The sequence below is a fragment of the Zonotrichia leucophrys genome, chromosome 2, assembly GCF_028769735.1.
Source record: "Zonotrichia leucophrys gambelii isolate GWCS_2022_RI chromosome 2, RI_Zleu_2.0, whole genome shotgun sequence".
Lineage (NCBI taxonomy): Eukaryota > Metazoa > Chordata > Aves > Passeriformes > Passerellidae > Zonotrichia > Zonotrichia leucophrys.
Window position 1 is genome coordinate 34,715,561 of NC_088171.1, and position 23,704 is coordinate 34,739,264.

At 49.0% G+C, this 23,704-nt stretch overlaps 1 protein-coding gene across 1 annotated transcript; it reads right to left on the reverse strand.

Annotated features, from left to right (window-relative positions):
* Positions 1-3,014: 3,014 nt before the first annotated feature.
* On the reverse strand, positions 3,015-4,533 carry HOXA13 (homeobox A13). Its single transcript, XM_064703320.1, has 2 exons — positions 3,861-4,533; positions 3,015-3,265 (listed from the first exon to the last, which is right to left on the reverse strand). The coding sequence occupies exons 1-2, from the start codon at positions 4,531-4,533 to the stop codon at positions 3,021-3,023; spliced, it is 918 nt and encodes a 305-aa protein (XP_064559390.1). The 3' UTR covers positions 3,015-3,020.
* Positions 4,534-23,704: the final 19,171 nt, after the last annotated feature.

The window sequence follows — 23,704 nt, forward strand, 5'->3', positions numbered from 1 at the left end:
GCGGCTGTCCGGTGCCTGCCGCCGAGGCAGACAGCCCGTGGGCAGCAGGTACAGCCGGTGGGAGACAGGTCCCCGGTGCCAGCCCATAGCCCCACATCTTCGAGCGGGGTATCAGGGCTTCCCGCAGCTACAACAGCTCCAGCGCGGAGTTTTCTGCCTGCTCCAGCTCGCTGAAAATCCCAGGCCGCGGGGCTACCACGGAGCTCCTGGAGAATATTCCCCCACGGTTCCCCACGCCCGTGGGCAGCCCAGGGCCCTGCCCGCCATGGATGGATGTGGCTGTGCCCGTGGATCTCTGCTCGTGGTCCCTCGCACGGTGTCGCAGGCCACTGGAAGGCCGGGTGCTTGTCACAGGGGCCCGACACCCTGTCATCCCAAAGCACAACCGAACTGCATGCTCTGGGAACCGCCTGCCAATAATGTGACACTCCTAGGCTATTTTCGCAGCAGGATGGGATTTCTCCCTCAGAAATTCCCTGACTGGCCTCAGAAGGGATGCATCCAAAATTCCCACGCTCCGCGGCCGCGGGTTTCCCGCGGCCTGAGAAACCACAGGGCTTCGCAGCCCGAGAAACCACAGCGGTTCACAGCCCCTGCGCGGCCGCACACGGCGGGAAGGCTAAAATCCCGAGTGTAGGGCAAAGCCCCCGACACGAAAGCCTCCTGGAAAATAAATCCCGCTCCTGCAGGTAGTTTTCATGTCAGTTGTCGCACGAATGCCTTACAGTCAGATCTGAGGGACGGAAATCGCTCCGCGCTGATCCCTGCAGAGGTGGGTCCTTTTGAATTTCAGAAATGTAAGGCTAGAAGCGCACAGCGAGCGCGGTATATGATACCCTCTAAATGTACCGTAAAGGTTCCCCAATAGCTCTAATTAGAGCTACAGACCACCGCAGGAGACAGGAGGCTGAGGCAAACTTCTCTTTGTGCCCGACCAGGTCGCCCTCCACTCACGATCGTGGCCAGCCTGCGGCTCCTCGCACGGCACAGGCATCCCTCGGCCGGGCAGCGGCTGGGCGCCGTGTCAGCCCGGCTCAGCCCTGCCACCGCCAGAGACAGAGGGAGCACAGAGGGAGCACAGCCTGCTCCGCGCCTTGCCCGGCCCGTCCAGCGGCATTTTACACGGACATTTTTCCCGGCGCTCCGGGCGCGGGATGCTGCGCGGGCGCGGCCAGGTGCGGGCGCCGCCCCGCGCTGGCCACGAGGTGGCGCTGTCGGCCCGCGGATGCCGCCGGCGTCGGGAGCTGTCAAAAGTCAAGGTCACAAATCGGCTTTTTTCCCCTCAAGGTCAAGGTTCCGGGCCTTGCCCGTCCTGTCATCGCCACGCAGCCCCCCACCGCCCCGCGGAGGCATCGGCAGGCCGGGCAGCGCGCCCCTATCCCAGGGGTCGGCCGCCGGCCTCCATTTCCCGGCGAGGGCCGCAGCGCTGCGCTCGTATCATCCTGGTCTTCCGCCCCCCGTCCCCCAGCGCGGCTGCAAAACCACTGTTTAACATTACCGAAACATTTATAGTTTAGGAACGCTGGTTATCAGGCGTGCCTGCCCGCAGACAAACACCGCCAAGAAAAATAAAACAAAATCCACCCTCTATACACAAGATACATATTGAAAGACAACGGTATTACAATTATAAGACAGATACGTTATATTTTTTCTATTAAGTGTGCGTAGGAATGGAAAAAATAAAGAGTTTTTGTTTCAGGTTTTATTACAGTGACTATTTTATTAACAGTATTAATACTACTATACTTCTACACGTCATGGGTTTTCATTTTTTTCAGTAGAAATATATAAAAAAAAGGGTGCATAAGTACATTTTCACAGTGCGCTGATTTTTTTTATTTACAAGATAGCTTCTTATAGTGAATAAAAACAAAATAATGTGCTGGTTGAAATAACTGATTGGATTAAAAGGTGCTGTAAGAAGAATCCCTAAACATTCTAATGCGGCCTCATAACAGACAATAAACAAGGAGAAACGACTAATTACTTATAGATCAAATATCGATTACATAAATCAAAATATTTCTGGGAAAAAAAATGTATTTCAGTTCAAAGTTTTTGGGTATTTTTTCCCAGGCCATTTTTTTTCTAGTGTAAAGAAATGCCAATATTCAAATATTAAAAAATTTTGGGGACTTAGAATATTAATTATTGAAGATTATTTCAGGTTTAAAATAGGCAGAGTCCTTTAAAATGTATCTATTGTATGGTCTGCAGGAGAAAAAAAAAATTAAAACCCCCAAACAGACAAAAAACCCCAGTTTAAATGACAAGAATTCATCTGTGGAAAACAAAAAATAAAACCAAAAGACATCTCCAAGCAAATATTTTCCTTTCTATCCTCGCTAATTTGCGATGTTTAGATTTACTATCAAGACAGATCCTCCACAGAACTTCCTTCATTACTGATGTCTCTGAAATCCTTATTCAGTACCTTCGAGGTTTATTATTACTTTTTGACAATAAATGCATTGCTTAAAAACATACAGTAATTGTAATTGTTTCACTATGGTTTACCTGAGCAGTCATTCAACATACAGTTTGGATTGCAATGGAAGAAAACCAGATCATGTGTCCACATCGACCTCCTCACGTTAACCAGCTCTCGCATCGTGGCCACGAAGGGTCTTCTTTCAAATAGCGGGGTCCTAGAAGTATTTACAAGTTTCTCAGAAAATCGTGTCTAATTGAAAGTGTATCTCTTGGAGCTGGCCTTGTGGGATGTACAGTCTGTCAGTGATACTGGCTGGCTGTTTGGGATTTCAGGAGAACTGTCAGTTTTCACAAGCTTGCTACAGCAATATAAAAAAAAAAAAAAAAAAAAAAAAAAAAAAAAAAAAAAAAGAAGAAGAAGAAAGAAAGGCTATAATTCCAAAGATACAGATCTCTTGCTCTGAAAGAAGAGGTTCATTGTCTTTTCTCTTTTTAATTATTATTAATAATTACTTTAATCTGAACACACACACAAAAAAAAAGTTCTGAAACTCTTGAGTTGCTGCTTCTCCATTTTTAATCCATTAACTGGTAGTCTTCAATTTGTTGATCACTTTTTTCTCTTTGACCCTTCTGTTTTGGAACCAGATTGTGACCTGTCTCTCTGATAGATTTGTAGTCGCCGATATCCTCCTCCTCTTGTCTTTGGTTATGAATTTATTTGTAGCATATTCCCTTTCGAGTTCTTTTAACTGGACCTTTGTGTAAGGCACTCGTTTCTTTCTTCCACGTCTGTACGAGTTCGCATCCGAGGGATGAGAAACGACGTCTGGAACAGAAAAAGCGTGCACGGAAGCGTTAGAAAATCGCTCGAACGGGTTAGGACATCTTCAGGGGGTACAAGAACTAGGGTTAGAGCACACTCCTCCGCCTGCCCCGCTCCGATTTAGCCACTAAAGCCCGGCTCAGCACTGGGGACTCCTCTCTCCTGGCCGCCGCAGGCAGCTTTTAGGCAGGGAAAGGCTCATTTCTGTCAGACAGACAAATAATAACAAACCCCATAGAGCTCGGCCAGGGACTCTGGAAAGGATCGAGAGGGGCTACAGAGATTTACACAGCTCGCGTACTCCGTGGTCTATGGAAAATAATAGCGCAGACCTTCCCGCGGCCCTTTTCAGCTGTTTCCTCTCCCGGGGCCGGCCAGGCGAGGCGGGATGTGCCGAGCGCCGGCGGGGGGCAGGGGGCGGCACCGGTGCCGTTCCAGCGGCGCTGGGGCATGTGCGGGCCGGGGCGGGATGGGGCTGGGGACGGAGAAGGGTCGGCCCGGGGCGGGTTATCGCGGAGCCCCGCCGGCGGGACACCCGGGAGAGGCGAGCGGGACGGGATGAAAAGAAGAGACAGGGGGAGCCATGCAGGTGTATTACCCGGGAGAGTGGATTTCCAGAGGTGAGGCGGCTGGCTCTGCTCCTTGGGGCAGTACACTTGCCCGTTCCACCCGTTGGTGATGGCCCAAGGCTGGTAGCTGTCCATGGGGAGAAGGGGGTCGTGGCGCGGCTCGCCGGGGCCGCCGATGGCGGGCACCACGGGCATATCCAGATAACCGGGCACCGGCTGGTAGGGCCCTGCGGCGTAGCCCTGGTAGAAGGCGAACTCCTTGGCCCGCGACGTGAACTCCTCGCCGGAGACCGAGGTGTCCATGTACTTGTCGGCGAAGCTGGAGGCGGGCTGGGCGCAGGACTTGATGGCGTTGTGGTGGGTCATGCGACAGGGGTAGTAGCCGCTGCCGAAGTAGCCGTAGGGCAGCGCGGCGCCGGAGGAGCTCTGCACGGCGGCGGAGCAGGGGCTGCACTGCTTGACAGCGGGCTCGGCCATGCCGGCGGCGGGGGCCTCGCTGGAGGTGTAGGCGGCGGCGCTGGGGGCGGCCAGGGGCGCGGGGTGAGCCATCAGGTTGCGGCAGGGGTTGGCCGCGGCCGCCGCCGCGAAGTTGCTGCCGGCGTGAAACCCGTCCATGTTCTTATTGATCTCATCCAGGCTGTTGTCGTAGAGGAACATGACGGGCTCGATCCAGCGGGGGTGGAGGAGCACGGAGGCTGTCATAGCCCGCTCCGCATTGAGACTAGTGGCTCTTTTTTAAAAGCCCCAAAGACTGAAAAAAGAGATACTCAATCTCCGGGACTTGACCAGGGCTGACGCGCCAGCGTCGCGCCAGGCCGGCCCTCATTGGCCCGCCCGCCCCCACGTGATATGCAAAGCAGCTGATAAACATCTGAGGGAATAAAGTGGAGATAATTAAATAACGCAATCAGCGCGGGGCTGGGTCCCGGCCCGGGGCGCGGGCACGGGTGCGGGCGCGGTCCCGCCGCCGCGCGGGACGAGGGCGCCGCGGGGGGGGGGCCCGTCCCTTCTCCTTCCCTCCCTCCCTTCCTCCCTCCGGCCCTCCCTCGCCACCGAGGCGTGAGCTCCTTGGCCCCGTTGTTGCCGCGGCGCACCCCCCGAGGTGCGGGGCTCCCCTTGGCACCCCGCCTGGTTTCTCCTTGAGCCGCTTTCCTCCGGCCCTCCCCGCCCCGAGCGCCGCGGAAAGCCCGGAGGCCTCCCCTCGTCTCGGGGGGAAGATGAGCCGCACCCCTTCTACCCCTTCCTCCGCCGGCCCGAGCCGCCGCCTCTCCCCGGGGAGCGCTGGCGGGGCCCCGTCCGGGTGACGCGGAGAGCCCACCGCAAGCCGAGGGAGGAGAATCGTTCCTCCGCGCAACGCTGGGACACATAAGGCTGTCGAAACGGAGCCTCCCGGGGTCTTTTCTGGGTGTTTTCCTCCTTCCTTCCCGCCCGTCGAAAGCCCAAGACCCATCTCGCTCCTCTCGCCACAAAGTCTCAGAAGTGAGATAAGAGGAACTGACCGGGAAATCCCCATTTTATTTGTTATTATCTTTTAGGAAGGTCTTGGGAAGCGGGAGAGTTAAGTGGATATTCATCGTGATACAGCTGTATTATTTGTTGCCGTAATAATAAAACCCTGGGCCTACGATTCGACTTGAATCTTTTTCGGCTGTAAAATATCACGTCGGCTTGCATGGTGTGTGCACGGACTCACGGCGCTTTTTGTGTGTATGTGTGTGCTGGGAAAACAAAATGGATTATCGGCTGAAAAATAGGGGTTTTTTTTGAAGGCCGTACCGCTTTGCAAGTGAATGCTAGAAAAAAAATCCCAACTATTCCGTCCTCTTTTCGGGATGAATTTTCCATAGGGTGAAATAATTTCATTTTTTAACATCCTCCCACCTCCCATCGGCGCGGATGCTGTTCTCCCCCAAGCTTTTCGCCCACAGCCTTGAACCCAGAACTCTCCATCACTGAGCTATCAATAAACTTGACCTGAAGCAGCGTTCGTCTCATCGTTAACAGCTCTCAGCCCTCACGCGTGTGCACAAAACAGCCACAAATACTTCCCTCCTGAAAACTAATTTTTTGCCCCAATTGCGTGTTGCTTTGTTTTGAGTCTGACAGCTCGGCGTATTTATTATCCTATTGTGCTTTCCATTGACGTTGTAGCATTGTTTTGCCCTCATGGCTACAAGCGCAGAGCAATCCCGGGACGTACATTGTTACCGAGCAGGCTTTTCCTTGCCCAGCGCAGAGCTGCCAGCCATGAGGAATGGCTCTTTGGCGCCCAAGGATATTTTTTCAAGGTGCTTTTTCCGTGCCCTGAGTTGGGATACCTGAAGTCTCTGTCATCCCCCTGCTAATTTGGCAGCATTTAGCCGTTTTTTTCCTTCATTGTAGCCAGTAAAATGTTCCCACTTTCAACTTCGCACACCCTTTTCCGCATTTTTCCTCATGGCCAAAAGCAAATATTTATTCCACGCATATTTTCCCTTTTCTTTCAGGCTCCAGTTTTGAAACCTGTGGATTCCCCCAGCCAAACGTTGCTTGACTGCCATGAGTTGGTTCGGTTTGTTTCCCTCGGTTTTCTCGAGGCTGCTTCTGAAAATCGCTTTGCAGGACGAGGGAGGAGAAGTGGGGAGGGGAGGCAGCTCTATGGGGCAGCGCTGTTTTACATACGGGTTAGACACGGCTGGAGGCCAAGGTCAAGTTGAAAGTTGCAGTCTAGCCAATGTGAGAAGTGTCATTCACGGCCCGAAGATCTGTCTGATTTGTTAAAAAGCGGGCAGCCATGAGAACACTAATGTCTCCAGCTCCCCTCTACCCCCCTCCCCAGCCCGCCCCCACTCTCCAAACTCCCCTCACCCTCAGCCGCAGAGAGTTTCTCGCTTATCTGCCTCTGCTTTTCAAGCTCCTTTCCATAAGGAGGGAGAAGCCTTGTGAAGCCGTAGCTTTCGGCCTCGGTGCAAACTGTGTGTGTGGGGTGTCCGGGTGGGGGGCAAGGGGGAGCATCCGGTCTGCTGACTTTTGGTCGTTGTTATTTTGTTTTGTTTACCCTCCTGGGGCTGCTCCAGCCCTGTCTGCTAGAAGAAGAAGGGAGATTAGATTAGAGAGCTTACTTTTCTCCCTTCTCCGCATCTCTTACTCACTCTAGAGGTCTATTTAATAATTATGGAAGAAGGCCATGCTTGTCACTGATGATAAGAGCAGTAATACAACAGTTCTCTTTCCCTGTTTGCCATGATGTGAGGAGGATTTCGGGAACGGGACTGTTTCCTCAAAATAGGCAAAAAATTATATCTGCAGGGTGCAGAAAAACTGTTGTTGGACACGGGACTCCACGCTTTGTTTTCCCTTCCTCATTTAGATGATTTTTAATAAATTATTGACACCGAGAGAACAGAAAAGCCTTGTCAGATATTTTTGACGCCCCCGATACCAAATTTTCATTCCTCAGCTATAATTTCTTCCTACCTTAATGGGTATCTGCCATTAAATATTAGAAAGGAACCGTGAGGACTGACGGCATCGGGCAGAACAGATGTTCTTCAAAAATCGCGGACCTTGTAATCAACACCAAGGATAAAAACACTCCCGAGCCTGCCCCCCTTGCCTTGAACATATACCATTCCCTACCACTTGTGGAAGAGCTTTTACTTCTCACAATCTAAGTCTTGGGATGAGCTGGATAAATTAACCAAAACCAAGGAGTTTACTTGAAACCAGTATTTGATTTGAGTGTCTTTGGAAAAGTTAATCGGTAATTAAATTCTTCCATACATGCAACCAGCAGACCAATCAAAGCTTCTTCCAATTATTTTTTTTTCCTTTTCTTGTGAAATAACGTTAAAATACAGCGCATAGAAGAGCATGGTAGAACCATAGCGATTTCCAGGAGAACTAATGCAAACTTCCGAACTGCTTTGCATTTATATAGAGTGTGAAACAACTTGGAGAGAAATACATCTGTTGAATCGTTTCCTCTAAAAAGAGTATTAATTCCTCGGGGAGCGGGACTATGAACAACCATGATCAGCAGGAAGATTTAAAAGGTCCTGAATCTTTTCATAGGCAGGCAATTTCTAACTGATGGTTAGTCACCCATCGCGGTTCATGGCCATGCTCATCTCAGGCATTATAAAATGCTGAGGTGGCATTTTTAAACCTCGTTGCATCGAGAGTGGTCAGAAGCATTTCACCCACTTCGCAGGTGTAAGTGAGAGCGGAATTTGGCCCTTACAAGCGCTTTAAAACAGGTCACTGTGTGTGTTCCTGACGCCACGAAGCTAAGAGTAGTCTTACCAGTGAGGACTGCAGCAATATGGCCTTAAACGTAAAAATATAAAGTATTTTTAAACCTTTCTATGTGATAGGAATATGGCCACTCATTCACTTCTAAAGAGGCCCTAAGATTTCTCTTAGAGAAACCAGAAGTCCTTTCAGTGGAAAGACAAGTATTTTGAAAATACTGAATTTGTCGGCTCAGTATCTAAAAAGCTTTTTTCCCCCTCCCAGACCCGTCTTTGTGTGATAACACACACGCACCCTCCGCAGCCCTGCCGCGGGAATGCCCAGCTGAGGAGAACGCTGATTTCTTGTAGGTTAATCACAATCTACGAATACAGAAAAGAACACCAAAAAATCCAGCCCAACCCCAAACTTTTGCCGGAAGAAATCCACTCTTACTTTTCCATGCACTGCTTAGAGCTAATAAATAAGCATGAAGAAAAAAAAATCGCGTCTGATTGCTGAAAATATATGTTTGTCACGGAGTTAAATCCCTCTAAACCCGCTAAAATATCTTAGCTGATAATGGAGGAGCTAGAGGGTGATCTTAGTCACTAATAATAATCGTCCTGCAGAGTTCAGGATTCTTGGAAGAAGCGGGAGTAAAGTGATAGCAAGACCAAGAGCCTTAATCGAATTTGATTTTCATGAGCAAATGAAATTTACCTGCCAGAAGGGTAATTTGGAGTAGTGGTGTCACCGCTGTTTTCTTCCACAATTTCTAAAGCATCAGGGATTGAGATAAACATTCCTGAGTCCGTTTTAAATACACTGTGTCTTTCAGGATATTCATGTGTTTCTAATGGAAGTAAGCAGCTTTACGAGCGGGTTTCGCAGGACATCTTAACTCTCTCCCTCCCACTGCGTACTAAGGGGGGTGCTGTGATAATTACAAAATAAGAAGAATTTGTAACAGCAAATGCAAAAGGGGAAGAGCTCGGGAAATTTTGTGAAATTTGCGTCCTAAAAATCCTCAGGCGCACACTAGATACGAACCCATCTATTTCAGTCGACTCAAAGGTTCAGACAGCACCTCCTATGAAAAAGGTGTGCTGGAAAACAATGTCACCGCTTTCACCCCAAGTGTGGGACACGGGCTAATCTTAATGCAGCCAGGTCTCAGAAGATCGTTTTGCTCAGTGGGTCTTTTTGGGTTTGGTGTTTTGTTTATGATTTATTTTTCGTATTTCATCTTCAGAAAACACGCTGGAGGTATTTAATGTTATTAAAAATTAAAATGGGAATGATCCTAAAATCTGCCTCGCGGGTGAAGTATGTTTTCTGATTTGTTTTGCTTTGCTTTATATTTTTTCCGTAGTATTTTCGGGGGAGAGGGGGTGTGCGGTAGCTTTCTGCTTATATATGGCGGGTGGAAGCAGCTCAAGTCTGGTATTGGATGTTAGTAGCCCACAGAAAATATTTTACTTAAACTGCGGTGTAAATGCAGCGATGAGGAGAAGCCTTTGCCGGCTCTCTATCAGCCGCAGGCTGCTTGAACACAGTGATAAAGCCCCCTCCTTATAATTGCTAATTATTTTGCCATGCAAACTGAGACGGATTTATTTGCCATCAGATCTGCTTTTTCACACCAAGGGTGGTGAGAAAGTTTTTGTTTTTTCCTTAGGAAATTCTGATAAGGAGGAGGCCAGGTTGGCCGTGCAGTAGTTTATCTGGTCGGTTCCATTATCTAGTTGTAATGTTCTGAACGTGTGATAGCAACAGATGACAAAATTACTCAAGTTACTCTTTCTTGATATTCTTTGGTTTATCCTCTGGTTTTCGAGACTTAGTATATTGAGGGTAAATTAATTTCTCACCTTATCTACCAGTAGGAGAAAAGAAAAGAAAAGAAAAGAAAAGAAAAGAAAAGAAAAGAAAAGAAAAGAAAAGAAAAGAAAAGAAAAGAAAAGAAAAGAAAAGAAAAGAAAAGAAAAGAAAAGAAAAGAAAAGAAAAGAAAAGAAAAGAAAAGAAAAGAAAAGGAGGAAAAAGGTACAGTAAACTACAATAACATATCCTCTCTATTTCTGCTGTGAGCTTGTAATAATTGCTACCACATGATCACATGGTGTATTGTTGCAGCCTGATTACAATTAAACTTATCCCTCCACCTTTTTCATTAGAGGAAGGAAAAAAAAGTTCTTCCTGAGCTTCAGGCCCACTTTGTGCTGTTTTATTTCCCTTTGAAAAGCTGTCGGAAAGAAGCCGAAGTCTCTCTTTCCTTTACAGTGCGAGAGAAAGCGTTTCCAAAACCCCTTTCTCACCATAACTTTCTTGTAATAGCGTGACATTTACACATTACATCCGACCAGGGGAGCTCAGGGGCAGAAGTGGACGCTGCTGCTCTCTGCAAGAACTTGCACAGTCTTTATTTATTTTATTTTATTTTATTTTATTTTATTTTATTTTATTTTATTTTATTTTATTTTATTTTATTTTATTTTATTTTATTTTATTTTATTTTATTTTATTTTATTTTATTTTTTTCACCCTGACCCCGAAGTCGTATCTTCACCTAGGGAGGGAAACAGTGAGGCTCTCAGTGTTAAAGAGGTCCGTGCGAAGTATCTAGAGGAAAAAAAAAAAAAAAGAAAAAAAGAGGGAGAGAGAGAGAAAAAAATCATACAGGAAACATTGGACATGTTCGTCTTTACTGGAAGACAGCTGTTTGAGTACATTCTTCAAGAGGGTTTTTGGTTCCCTTTTCAGAAGTGGTTTGAGTGATTAAAACATTGACTTGATGGAGGCAGTTTATCTCTAATGTCTAACTCTGTCTTACAACTCTTCTCCCTCTCTTTTTCAGCCCTTAGCTCCGTGGAGACTGTGCACACTCGGGCTGTATTCCGGCTTTCTCAAGAAATACCTTAAGAGGGACAGGGACTCACCGCGCTGGTGGGAGGGGAGGATAGCTCTAGCTGGAGGGTATCTGAGCCAAGAGTGGAAATCCTGCCCGCGGAGAGGGGAAAAATCCCCAAACAACACCAACCACCGAAGCTAAAACACTGGATCTGGCAGACCCCTGTCTTGTCAGATGTGGCGGAGAGGGGCGGGAGCGGGCGCTGGAGAAGCGCCGTGGCTGCCATCCCACTTCCCTCGGGCTCCTCCAGCAGGCCGGGTGGTTGCAGCGCGGCCTCGGGGCCCTCGCTGCCCTCAGCCCGGTGCCCTCAGCCCGCAGGGAAGGCCCGGCCGCTCTGAGCGCCCGCCCGGCCTGGGCCCGGCTCGCCCCGAGGAGCGCCCGCACCTGCGCCCGGCCGCGCCACCGCCTCCTGCCCCGGGCAGCTCCGAGCCCCGCCTCGGCCCCTCTTCACCGCCCCTTCCAGCCCTCGAGCACGGACAGGAGTGGGTTTTGGCACTCGGTGTCTCTGCTCTGGGGGAGCATGGAGCGACAGTGGGTGAGGCGGGAGGTGCGCGGTGCCGCGGGGAATGGCGCACCCACGGGCAGCAGGCACGCACACCTGAAGCGAGCGCTGTGTCCCCTCGCCCTGGCTGGTGTGTCGGTGTGACCGCACGCGTGTCTCTCGCCTTGGCACTATTGCCCTATGCTCATCCCTCTGCTGGAGCAAGGAAGGGAGCGGGGCGTCCTCTCCCACCCTTAAGCGCATCCCACCTCTGGCTTGGCTAGAGCCGCCTTCTTGCGTGGGTGGGACCCCGCAGGGACAGCCCTGGGGACACGTTTCACAAAAAGCTACGCACAGATCTGCACGGATCTGTGATCACGTTCGAGCAGGAAGAGGCAGCTGGATTCGGCTGAGTCCTCAGCATGCTAAAATGACCTTCGTCCATGTCGTGGGTGCTCTCAGTACCAACCAACCACCTACCAGCAGAGTGCTACTCGATACCGTGATGTGATCCCGTCTTCTCTGATTAGCTTTACATTCCACCAAGCACACATATTTTTGCTGAAAGTTTATTTGGTAAAATCCCAGTAAACCCGGGGTCTAGAAAATGCGTTCTAGTGCCTAGAATACATTTCCCAGGTACATATAATACGTGCTGTCTTTCATGACGAGAGACATTTGCTACTCTTCATGTTAGATGGAACTAATGTCTTTGTATCCATACCGTGAACACATTTTCTAAATAGGAATTATACAGTGTTTTCCTTTAAACATAACACCAGCCAAATGCAGACTAGTCGATAACTTGCATCTCTGGGTAAGCATATTACTCCTTTTTTTGCTGAATCATGAATTTTTCCAAAGCTTATTGTATTTTATGTCTTCTTTAGATAAGCAGTTACATATGTGACTCTGTTGAAGGCTAAATCCCATTCTTACATACGCGACAGCTGACTGTACTTCCATTATGTTATTTACTCTGGAATCAGCTAAAAACTGAGAGTCGTGGCTCACCAGGAAAGGCGGGAGTGGAGTCAGACCCTAATTAACCCGCACACAGCGGACTCCAGCGGTTCACATCTGCCCACGCCTGGACTTAGATCTTCTCATCTGGGGCTCGAACTTCATCTGCCTGAGCGCGCCAGCTTGGAGCCCTTGAGGATGGCGCTAGCTAGCTAGACCACCGGCACCGTCTGGCATTGCCACCCTGTGCCCCCACAGCCGCTCCCACGCCTGGATGTGGGGGTATAAACTCTTCCACCCTCGCAATGGACAGAGAGACCGGGGAAGAGCGGCGATGGTTGCAACCCAGCCAAAGCAACCCTATTGCAGTCCTGGGAGCCTTTGCAGAGATGCCCGGGGAGAAGGAGCCAGGCTGGTGCCAAGGGACTGGAGGGGAGCTGAGGGCATACGCCAGGATTCCCACGCTCCGAAGACAATTCGCCAAGTCCCAGGAGCCAAAGTATATTTAGTCCAATAATGGTACGGAGAAAAGGGAGTGGTTTCATAGCAACTCCTCTGACATGCAAAATAACGAGCGGCTGAACAATAAAGGCTCATCTCTAGCCAAGCATGCCCCCTGGTCTTCTAGAGCAGATACCTAAAGGAAGAAATTTGTCCGTCCCCTCGCACGCAACCCGAGGCCATTTTCCTGCAGATGTAGCTGCCCTGGTGCCAGCGAGCCAATATCCTCGCTCGGAGCCGCTTCCTTCCTATTGTGGGGAAGATACTCGCTGCCTGCCAGCAATTACCAATTGTCATCCACTTTCACAAGACCGTATTTCTCTGCAATTTCTCTTGATGCGTGTGGGGGCTGTGTCAAATCCTCTGTCATCTCCCGGCGCGGCCCGCTGCCACACAGCCCTCCTAAAAAAAAAAAAAAAAAAAACAACAAAAAAAACGAAAAAGAGAAAAGAAGAACCCGACCCCCCCATCCCCTCAAACAGTAGGGAGTAACATAAAGCTACATATCATAGGTCGTGCTGTAAAGGAAACGTAAAGGCTGGTGCGCCTCTGCTCACTGAGGTATCTACAACTGCTGAACGCTGCTTCTTGCTGTTGCCAGCTCAACAAATTCTCAGCCCAGAGGCTCTTCCTCGAGAAGCTCGTCACGCCGTGTGGACGTGGATCCTGTCTGAAACCTCTGTGTGCAGACATGAGAGGCCGGACAGGTTGAATGGATGAGGCCGTTGGTATAAGGACCAGAGGGATGAGGGCACATCCCGCTGTCCCGGCCCTGCCGCCCACCTGCTGCTGGGGGAACGCTCCACTCCAGCTCCCAAATCCGCCAGGAGGTTTTGCCATACGAAAAATGTCACTGTGAGCTGATGAAGGCATGAACAGACACGTCATCACCACTTTGTGTGATGTAAATATTTGGCAAATAAAGGAGAGGGAGCTTGTTTGACCTATGAATTTCAGCGGGATTCTGGAGAGAGTGGGGTTGTAGAACTGTGTCTACTCTGGGAGTCGCTGAAAGAGAGGTCAGAAGTTTATGCAGAGGTTCCTGCGAAGTTTGAGCAGTGCCTAGCTAATCGAGTAATTGCAAATTCATAATTAGCTTTCAATCAAAGCCTCATTCTCTTTAAATGGCACAACCGTGCCAAGTGGAAAAACAAATCCCCCTTAGATGGAAAAACGAAATTATGTATACAAGTATCCCAGTCAGAGAATTAAGACCAAATTGCCTTTATTGGGGGCTTGTGTGTATTATCGATTGTACTACTTTTTTTTTTTTTAAACAATAACCACAGGATCGAAACCTTAAAAACTGTGAGCAAGAATATCCTAGCTGACATAAAAGTTGCCTGTATATAAAAAGAGAATCCCATATAACTCCACAGCGGAAATCGGTTAGCAAGTATCTTCTGCTAGTTTTCAGACATCAAATGTTCTTGCCATATGTCCTTTCTTATTTGTACACCAGCTAAGAAACCTGAAACGTATATATGCGATATTAAAACAAAACATGAAAGATTTTCTCAGAAATCTGTGAGAGGGGAATGTAGGTCTGAGGCGGGGGTTGAAGGAAGTAAAAAACCCAAGTGATGCTATTGCCAAAAGCTTTAATATTGAACAACCAGGCTGAAGCTTTTATCACGGTACGAAATTTACAGCCCAATAATTCAAACCTGTGTGCACATTGCAAGACGTCTCTTTGCTTTGCTGGATATCCAAAGAGACAGTTTTGCTTCCGAGGCAAGGAGCATTCCTGCAAGCCAGGGAAGTCTTTGGGAACGACAGGTGACTGGCAACTTGAGGGGCAGAAAGGGTCGAGGAAAGAGTACAAAATAAGGCTATGGAAGATGGTGGCTTTTTAGGATCAGAAGAGATTTCTGATACCTAGTATGGAAATATAAGTGTGGCATCTGTGGTCACTAAAGGAACAAAACATGAAAAACGTGTGGGCTGCAAGAACAATAGTTTAAGCATTCAGAAGTCGTAGATCTCCGAGCATCCTCATCACTAGGGCACAGGATGTGTCTTCCCACATCTCAGCTGCAACGTGATTACGTAGCAACTAAGATGCTGGGATGATCTGAACTCCTTAGAAAAAGAGGGAATGTGGAACGGAAGGAGAACACCCAGTTAAGGAAATACCCACACAACATTCTGCAAAATAGGAGCAATCCTGGCAACTAGATCTCACTGTAGCTTGGAAGCGCCTGTCGTGCCCGAAGAGAAGCCACCTGGTTGTTAGGCAGGGACAGTCTGGGACCCCCGGTCACGGATTGATCGGTCGCTATAGTGCCGGTACATGTTTTAAAAGTCAAGATCAACGCCTCTCTCTCGCCTCCCCCACCTGCCCGTATACTCCGTCCTCTCCCCGCGGCGTAAATGAAAACATGAATTTCTGCCATGGCATTGGGGAAGCCTAGAGCCGAGCTCTACGTGTGCTTTACCAATCTCTCCTCCTCTCTTTTCTGCCTTCTCCTGCTGAGATCTGCGACCCGGAAAGGAGCAAAAAGTGTTTGGGGTAAGCTCGGGTGTCCGCCGCCCCGCCGGAGCCGCGGGTCTCAGCGCCCCGCGTGTCCCGGCTTGCTCGGGTGGCCCCGGGGCAGGCTCCCGTCCCCTGCTGACGATAACCATCAGGGATTTGCAAGTGTAAACAGAGCCCCAGAGGCTGCGGGGTGTGGGTATCCTTGCCTGGGTTTCGAGCACCGCCCGTGCCAAAGGGAGCGAGGCACCGGGCGGAGCAGCACGGCAGGTTGTGGGGTCGCCCCCGTGGGACCGAAATCGGTCGGGGGCCGGTCCCGCCGGAGCAGAACCCGGGCGGGGCTGGGCTGGCAGCGGGAGCCTCCAATCGGGGCTCGGGGGGCCGCGCCGCGGAGCGCCGCCATCGCCGCTCCGCGCTCCGGGGCGCGGCACGGCGGGGCCGCGGCTGAGCGCTCGCCACGAACCGGGACACGAGCGGAGAGGACACGAGAGGACAGGAGAGGAGAGGAGGGCAGCGTGAGTCCGGGGAGCCGGGTAAGCGCCTTCCCGCGGGGCGGAGGGGCCGGGCTGCAATGGCGAGGCTTTCCCACTAGATGTCTGCACAGCTAATGAGAGGCGAAAGCTCTGTCCTTTCCCGGGTGTATCCCCCAGAGCCCGACCCTCCAGCCTCCAGCAAGTCTGCCAACCCCTTGAGAATTTAAATCCCTTTCCCCCCTACCATCCAAGGTTTTTTTCCTTCTCTTTGTTTCTTTTTTCTTTCAAGAGTGTGCTGTAGTTTTGGCTAGAATAAAATACGGATTTCTCCACAGAGGAAGCTCTCTGGTCTGCGACTCATGTTATTGGAATCCTTTTATGACCTTTGATGCGTTTAAATAACACGGTAAAACTGTGCACACACCTCGGATTGAACTTTAATCATCCTAGTCAAGGACATCCAGGTGGTAAATTACTTTACTTTGACATTTCTGCTTTAGAACAGTATGTTCTGAGATCCCAGTCGTAGGTCAGAGACACGTTTCTAGTTTTCTCATCCTTAGAAGAGCAAATATAGTTTACCTACAGATATCGGAAATTCGTCTCTCCTGTTATCTTATTAAAAAAAAAAAGAGTGAAAACCAGACACCAAAATCAAGTCTCCTGGGATTATAGTTCTATCGGGCACCTCCAGACTTCCCACAGGACTGGGGAAATGTTCATTGCTGTTAAGCACAGCTCTACATCTCCTGGAGTACGTGTGTGTATAATGTGCTATACAGGAACTTGGACAAGTTTTATATATACATATGTTTGTGTGTATGTTTCCTTTCTGCAAACAGTGATACCAGTAATAGATTGCTTTAAAAAAAAAAAATGAGGTAATCTGCAGACTTTTTCTTTGGTCTTGGTGCAGTGTGAGAACCCAAAGCGAGTTTGGTTCATCATGAACAAAATAGTCTAATAAATAATGTAAGTATCTTCAAGAGAAATCTGGAATGCTTTATTTTGTTTGATACTAGCACCTGGTTTTAAATCAGGCAAATTTGAGTGAACGCATACAAGAGAGGAATTTGTGGGCCTTTTAATTGTCAATAAAAATTAGTGACAACTAAGTTTTGCCTTGATTTTTACCAAGGGATCCCTGGTCAGCCTCATCCTACGCTTGTCTTGGAAGCTGTGGAGCACAGGGACCTAAAGCCAAGCCTTTCGCATGGAGTTTTAGGTCCTGAACTCAGTCACAGGAAAGGCCTAAGCATGGGAAATCCCATCTGCCTTTGTTATTCCCTTTCATGTCCGCTTTGACCGGCTGAGACTTTACACCCACACCTAGGAAAATTAAAATATGGTTAAATATGAGGTAAATTTAAAGGGAAAACTAGCAGGGGGGAGGTGGATTCGTGCGGTTCGTTTTGAGGGGGTTGTTTAAAAGCTTACGAGTCCAGCTAGGGAGCTGAATATCACGGGGGGAGAAGTGGGAATTCGGCTTCACTCTGGAGCGGGAGCAAGTTCAATTCCTTGTGAACAAAGTAGTCGCGACCTTCATAGCATAAAAACCATGAGGGTGAACAGACAGTCGAGCTGCAGGAGCGGCAGGAGGGAACCGAGCAGGGAGGGCATGGACACCGTCCTGCCTGGGTCTGTCCCAGCCCTGTGACAGCGGAGGTGCCACCTCCCCACTGCCCCGCGGGAGGAACGGCAGAGCGGGGGGCGCCGAGGGCTGGAGAGGGCCAAGGCTGCTGGCACAGAGGTCTGGGGTCGTGCACGGACCTTGCGGCACTCCTGAGACTTTACCCTGCCCGTTTCCAGAAGCTTGAAGGGGTTGAGTTCGAGATGAGCATTTTCGCAAATTTTCTCTGGATTTCGTGAATTTTATGGAAGGAAATCTCTGCTCCCCTCTCCCTCTCGGCCGCTGGTTACACACGACTGCCTTCCGTGAGTGGCCATGCCAGGCAGCGTTATTGCCTTATGTGCTGTTGCTACTGAATAGAGATAAATAGGAGGGAAGGAGACACTGTCGCCATAATCGCCGCTCCCCGAAAGACAAAAGGCTGTTCTTTCGTTTTATTCTTTTTTTGTTGTTGTTGTTTTTTTCCGTCTCTGAAATCCCCGAGTCTAATTATTTAACTGTCCGTTCTCTCCTCCGCTTCTCATTATGAACTCAAGATGTTTAATGCTGGAAAAATACATCACTTGTTTTATACCCGGACAGAGCCTTTACTTGTGAAACTCACTTCTAAAAAAAAAAAAAAAAAAAGGATCTGGAAATAATTAACTCGTACAGTTGAGAACATTATGTTGCTTTTACTGTAAACGTGTCCTTACACCTTTACAAGACGTTACAGAGGACTAACTCAACTAATTGAAACTGTTATATAGCAGCGTTATGTATTCAACATACTTGTTACATTTCATCTTTATGGACTTAAGAGTTTTATTCCTTTCACAGTGTTGGGATTTTTTTTTCCAGCAGCCGCTCGTTTAATCTGCAAGAAGGACAGATATTTGAAAAGCCATGAAAAGAGACGCAATTTAGTGCTGTTTTCTCTATATCAGGGTAAGGCGGATCACACCGTCACGGACAGAGTACTGAAAAAAAGAGAAAGCCCGGAAAATTTAAGAGGCAAACATTTCTGCCTCATCCCAACACCCTTGGAAGAAATACATATGCATATATATATATATATATATATATATATATATATTTATATTTATATTTATATATTTATATATACCGGCTAGTTTCTACGCTAGCTGTGTCGAGTGGTGCGACCTCCTGTTTCCCCTCTCCCACTTTAGCTGCACGCTTGAGCTGGGGAAGCGGGGCCGGGCAAAGCCTGGTTGTCAGGGACATGCACTCATCCGGCTGAGCAAGGGCCTGGGCTGGCGAGGGCAGCCCCTCCGGCCCACCAGGGATGCCAGAGGGTATCCCCGGCCCAGGTCCTGGGAGCGGGCGCTGCAGCGCGCACATTTGCGTATGTGCACCCACAGGGAGCAGCGAGACATCCGCGGCGCGGGGTCCCACCGTGATCCTCGCTCCCGTGTCTCCTGCCCATCCTTCCCTGCTCTCCGTCCCTTTCCCGGCCAAGGCCACTCGCCACGGTAGAAAATTTACCCTTCATGCCAATAGCGAGGGAGCCCACAAGGAAGCGTTTTCATTGCTCCCACCAGTGCTACGCCTTCAGGAGCTGATGGAGACTTTTGTCCAGCCCGGAATAACTAAGGCTCACATAGGCCAACACAGACGCCCGATTCACGGGGTACCGGAATAGGGACCAGGATGTGGGCTGTGCTCTGAGCTCGGATTTGTGCTGAAGCCACAGTCCCGCAATTACTACGTTGTGTTATTTTCAGTGCAGAGGGCAGGGACTACTTCAGATTAATAAATTCGTCTCCCTCGGATTTCGCCCCAAAAAACTCTGTCGTGGAGGATATTTAAAGGCAGAGCCTGGCATGTCGAGGAGAAGGGCAAATTGAACAAGGGAAATCTGGTAGCAGGAAGTTCACTTACACGAGAAAGAGATATGCATATTATCGAATTTACGTGTACAAGCCAACATGCCTATACATCCACAGATGTGTTTGTAGATGGCAAGGGCTCTTGTGTCTTTGTAAAGATGTCTTGTGAAGAAGTGTTTCCAGGGAAATGTTGAAGTTTCAACTCTACAAGCGAGGTTTTCCGCCCAGAAACCAGCCTGCATCCCTTTACTTCCCTTTGGCCGCCCGAGCAAGGAGCCGCCCCGGGGAGCAGGAGGTAAACCTGCATCCACAGGCTCATCCAGGTCTGTGATCCCGCATGTTACTCGGCTCGGGGGGGACGCGGAGCCGCTCAGGTGGCGGCAGCTCCGCCGCTCCCCGCGCCGGGCCCGGCTGCCGGCCGCAGGTGATACGGGACCGCGGCCGCGGAAACATGTGCGCCCCACGCATCGGCGCTGTCTCCTCACGACAAATGGATGTGTAATTAATGCCGACCGACGGCTGCCCCCAGCCCTGCTCCCCCTCCCATCTTCTCCTCCCTCCCGCCCCCTCCTCCCAGGGTCCTCCGCTGGTTTCAATAAAAAGCAGGATCTAAGTTTTCTCTCCTTCAAATCAAAGAGGTGTTACGATTGGCGAAACGAGGGGCAGATGGGGTATTTTCAAAGATATTTCCAAACAATATGAAGCCGAGACGCCCTGTTTCTCGGGAAGCGAATGCTGTCCAGTAAAACAATGGCAGCGAATAAATCCTTCGTCGGGGTCCCTGTCGGGATCCTGGGGTGGTTTAACCGGAGTGGATGACTCTCCTTCCCGATCCTGCTCGTTAGACAGTTAGCAGGAGGCGCCGGCGGTTTATCCCGAGGTGGCAGAGAGGGAATACGATGTGCAAGGCCGAGGCACCGGGGAGAGCTCTGCTTTTAGGAGAGCCGTGTGGCAAGAGAGGCTACGGGTGGCCGGAGTGCCCGTGGGCACCGCGCCGGGCAACGCCCTGCCCGCTCCTGCCAGCCCCTGCCCGCTCCTGCCCGCTCCTGTCAGCCCCTGTCAGCCCCTGTCAGCCCCTGCCAGCCCCTGCCCGCCCCTGCCGTTCGGAGCCCGGGCAGCACCGCGGGGCTCTCCCGGCCCATCGCCGCCGCGTCAGGGCAGGGCGGGCTGTGTTCACCCGGCTGTTTAACTGTGGTTGACGCCGCTCTTTTAATTTATTTTCTTTCTTTCCTTTAAAAAAAAAATTCTTCCTTTTTCTTTTTTCTTTTTTTTTTTTCTTCTTCAGAAGGTTAAGCAGGTGAAAAGTAATTTCTCAATTTATAGGCCTCTGTGCAAATGTGAAAATTAAAACAAGTCTTTTAGGTGTAAAACACACCCCTGAAATACAGAGATTTATTTGCTCGGTTTTTAGTTGGTAAACTCCGTATTACTCCAAAGGGAAAAACTTCTCTCTCTTACAGAGCACACAAGGTAGGATTTGCCCTCGCGCAGAGGAATCGTACTCTGAAAGAGGTGGTAAAGTCCTTCCGAACGCGACTTTTTTCGCGGCCGACTGTCCATCTGGAACGGCGTGAATTTTCTGCTGCCTTGGTTCAAGAGAAGCCATAGTTTTTACGGCCTGCACAGCGACTGCAGCTGAAAAATTTTCCATGAAAAAAAAGAGAGATTAGTGCCCCAGAGCTAGATTTTCTGCCGGAGAGCTTGGAGTCGTGAACAGTCGCGACGTTTTACTAGTCAGTATGCTTTTTACTGCAGAGCTCCACTGCGCTATCGAAAGCGATTCCTGGAGGGGTACTTTTGCACCGAGTTTCATTTTTACGTGGTCACTCGTTTTAAATCTTGAGATGCTCAAAATCAAGGTATAACCGTTTTGTGAAAAAAAACCCCGTCCCAGCTCTCTACTGCTAATGAACAGAAATTATTCCACTTTCATCTCGCCCCTCAGAAATATTTTTACTTAGAAAGGGCTGGCTGCTAATTGGGGTGCACAGTTGCCACAGTTGCCTTTAATCTCTAACACAGTGCTTGGAACATACCCAGAATGAATTAAAATAAGTCTGATACACAAGAAGAAAACATGGCTTCCCAGTAAAACTCGTTTAATGATCACAGCTTGTGTGCTACGTCAAAATGTTATGTTTAGGCATCTAGGGCATAAAGAATAAAAACCCCTTTTGAAAGTCACTTATGCTCACATTTGGTACTGTTTTAATATTTTCTATTAGATGTACAAGTAAGGAATAATTTCTGTTCTAACAAGCAGTTAGAACAGAATTATGGATTAAGTACAAATTTGCATGTTTACAAGTAGTTTGTATGCCGAAGTCATCACCTGAACCTATGGATAAATATCTGTATTTCTCCTGAAGCAGATTGTGGGAGATTATCAGACCACCATCCCCACACAAGTGTTCTCTCTTCTACAGTACTGATGGGAAGGAGAAAGGTGTGCATGTGTGTGTGTGTGCACAAGTGTGTGTACAAGAGGGATGGATCTCTGCTACCCTGTTGTGCAGCTTTGATTGAGTGAGCTGCAGATCACAGTTTCATGGTAGCTCAGCAAGCTGCCAAAAAAACCCCCAAAACCAAAAAAAACCCGGAGGTGGAAATGGCTCTGATAAAGACTGTCTCATATGGCTTGCTGTGCAAAAGTAAACACTGCGCTGAACACCTGGAACCCCCAAAATTGCCAAACTCCTTTTCTCACGAAAGAAATTTTGTTGAGTTTCTATGGTAGGGAGGGCCATTGGCTTGTTTGTTTGCTTGTTTGTTCTATTTATAAACATTCCTATGGAGCTTATCCACAGAGCATCTGTATGCCCCATGGAGTCAGATCTGGTTTCCTGGGTGAAGTCGCATCCTTATTCAGAAGCAGCAAGTTGGAAATGTCTGCTAAAGAAGGAATCAACCCTCCTGCAGCCTGTGCCACTCCTGTTAGGGACTGGAGTCTGCACCCTTCCTAGGATACTTCCACACAGCAACACCAAATAGTTAAATGATCACGAAAGCCACTCAAAATAAAAAGAGTGAGGAGAAATGTCTTGTGTTTGTCAAAGGATTTCAGAAAACAGGTGAAGAATTAAGATAGGACTTAATGTTATGTATATTGCATGTAAATGAAATATTTAATCTGCCATTTCATCTCTCCTGTGTGCTCAAACACCTTCAACAGTTCTTTGAACAAATATTTAGTTTCCAAGCTATAAATTTGTCTTATGCAAAGAGAAAGCTTTTAGGATCTCCAGTTTAAACTCGTTTGTACCACTTGTTGTGGTGCTGAGAATTATCAAACCGGTCAGCTTACCTTTCCCACGAATGGTAATTAAAAGAGAGCTAGGGGCTGTGGGGGGTGGAGTAAAAGAAGGAATAATAGCATTCAAAAAATGGTGAGTTCACAAGTTGTGATTAGCATTCTTTCTAGTTTATTTTTTTCTTCATCTAACTTCTGATTTCCTCTGTTTCCAATGCCTCGGCATCAGCTCTGCCTGTAAACCTGCAGCATATTGAGAGCCCTTATTAATGTAATTATCAAAACTGTTAAGGAGAGAAACTCTTACAGTATTCTCCAATCTGCCAGAGGAGTTGTCTAAAATGCCTAGGACATCTAAAATCTGTGCTGTGTCCTGACATCCAAGGAAATCCCACAGAAATTAATCGGTATTTTACTACACCGGGTTGGGATGAGGTATGGAAGGGAGAGAGAGAAGGAAGATCCTTCTGAAAGAGTGCCTCAGAGGTAAGTTCTCTACACTTCCAGGCAGGAGAAAACCAGCCATGATGACAATTAATTAGTGGCTTTTGACAGGCAGGTGAGGGGCCCCTTTCCCAGTCTTCAGATGCGGGGGTTGAAGGGGGGGCAGGAACCTTTCCCAGCGACCCTACGCTACTTAGCATTTATGGACGGATAAAGCTGAACACTGGACAGGACTCCCCAAAGGAAAAGAACCTTTCAGTGTAGCCATCAACCTGTCATCACCGCAATAAAGGTGTAATGCACAGGAGTGCTGGTAAGAGCCCAGGGTTTATTTCCTGGCCCTGTCACATGACATGGGGCCAAGGTTACCAAAGGTTACCCCCTCACATGGAAAGGATCAGTGGTCATCGGCTCCAGCAGCTGCTTGTCTCTTCTCCTGTCTCAATTTTATATTCAGCTCATGCGTGTGCCTTGTTAAAAACGCAAACCCGGCAACGCTGATCAGCCACAGCCACGGAGATGATGGATGGATTGCATGTTTGCCCTCAGCCTGTAACACAGCTGGGTCATGGCCAAAGGCTCAAACACCTTTCTGCACCCACCTCCTGTCCCTGGGAGGGTTCCTTTTCCCCACTGGTAGAGACATATCAGTGCGCCACATCCCAACACTGCAATGCGTTTTCCAAATTAGTTATTTGTTGCCTT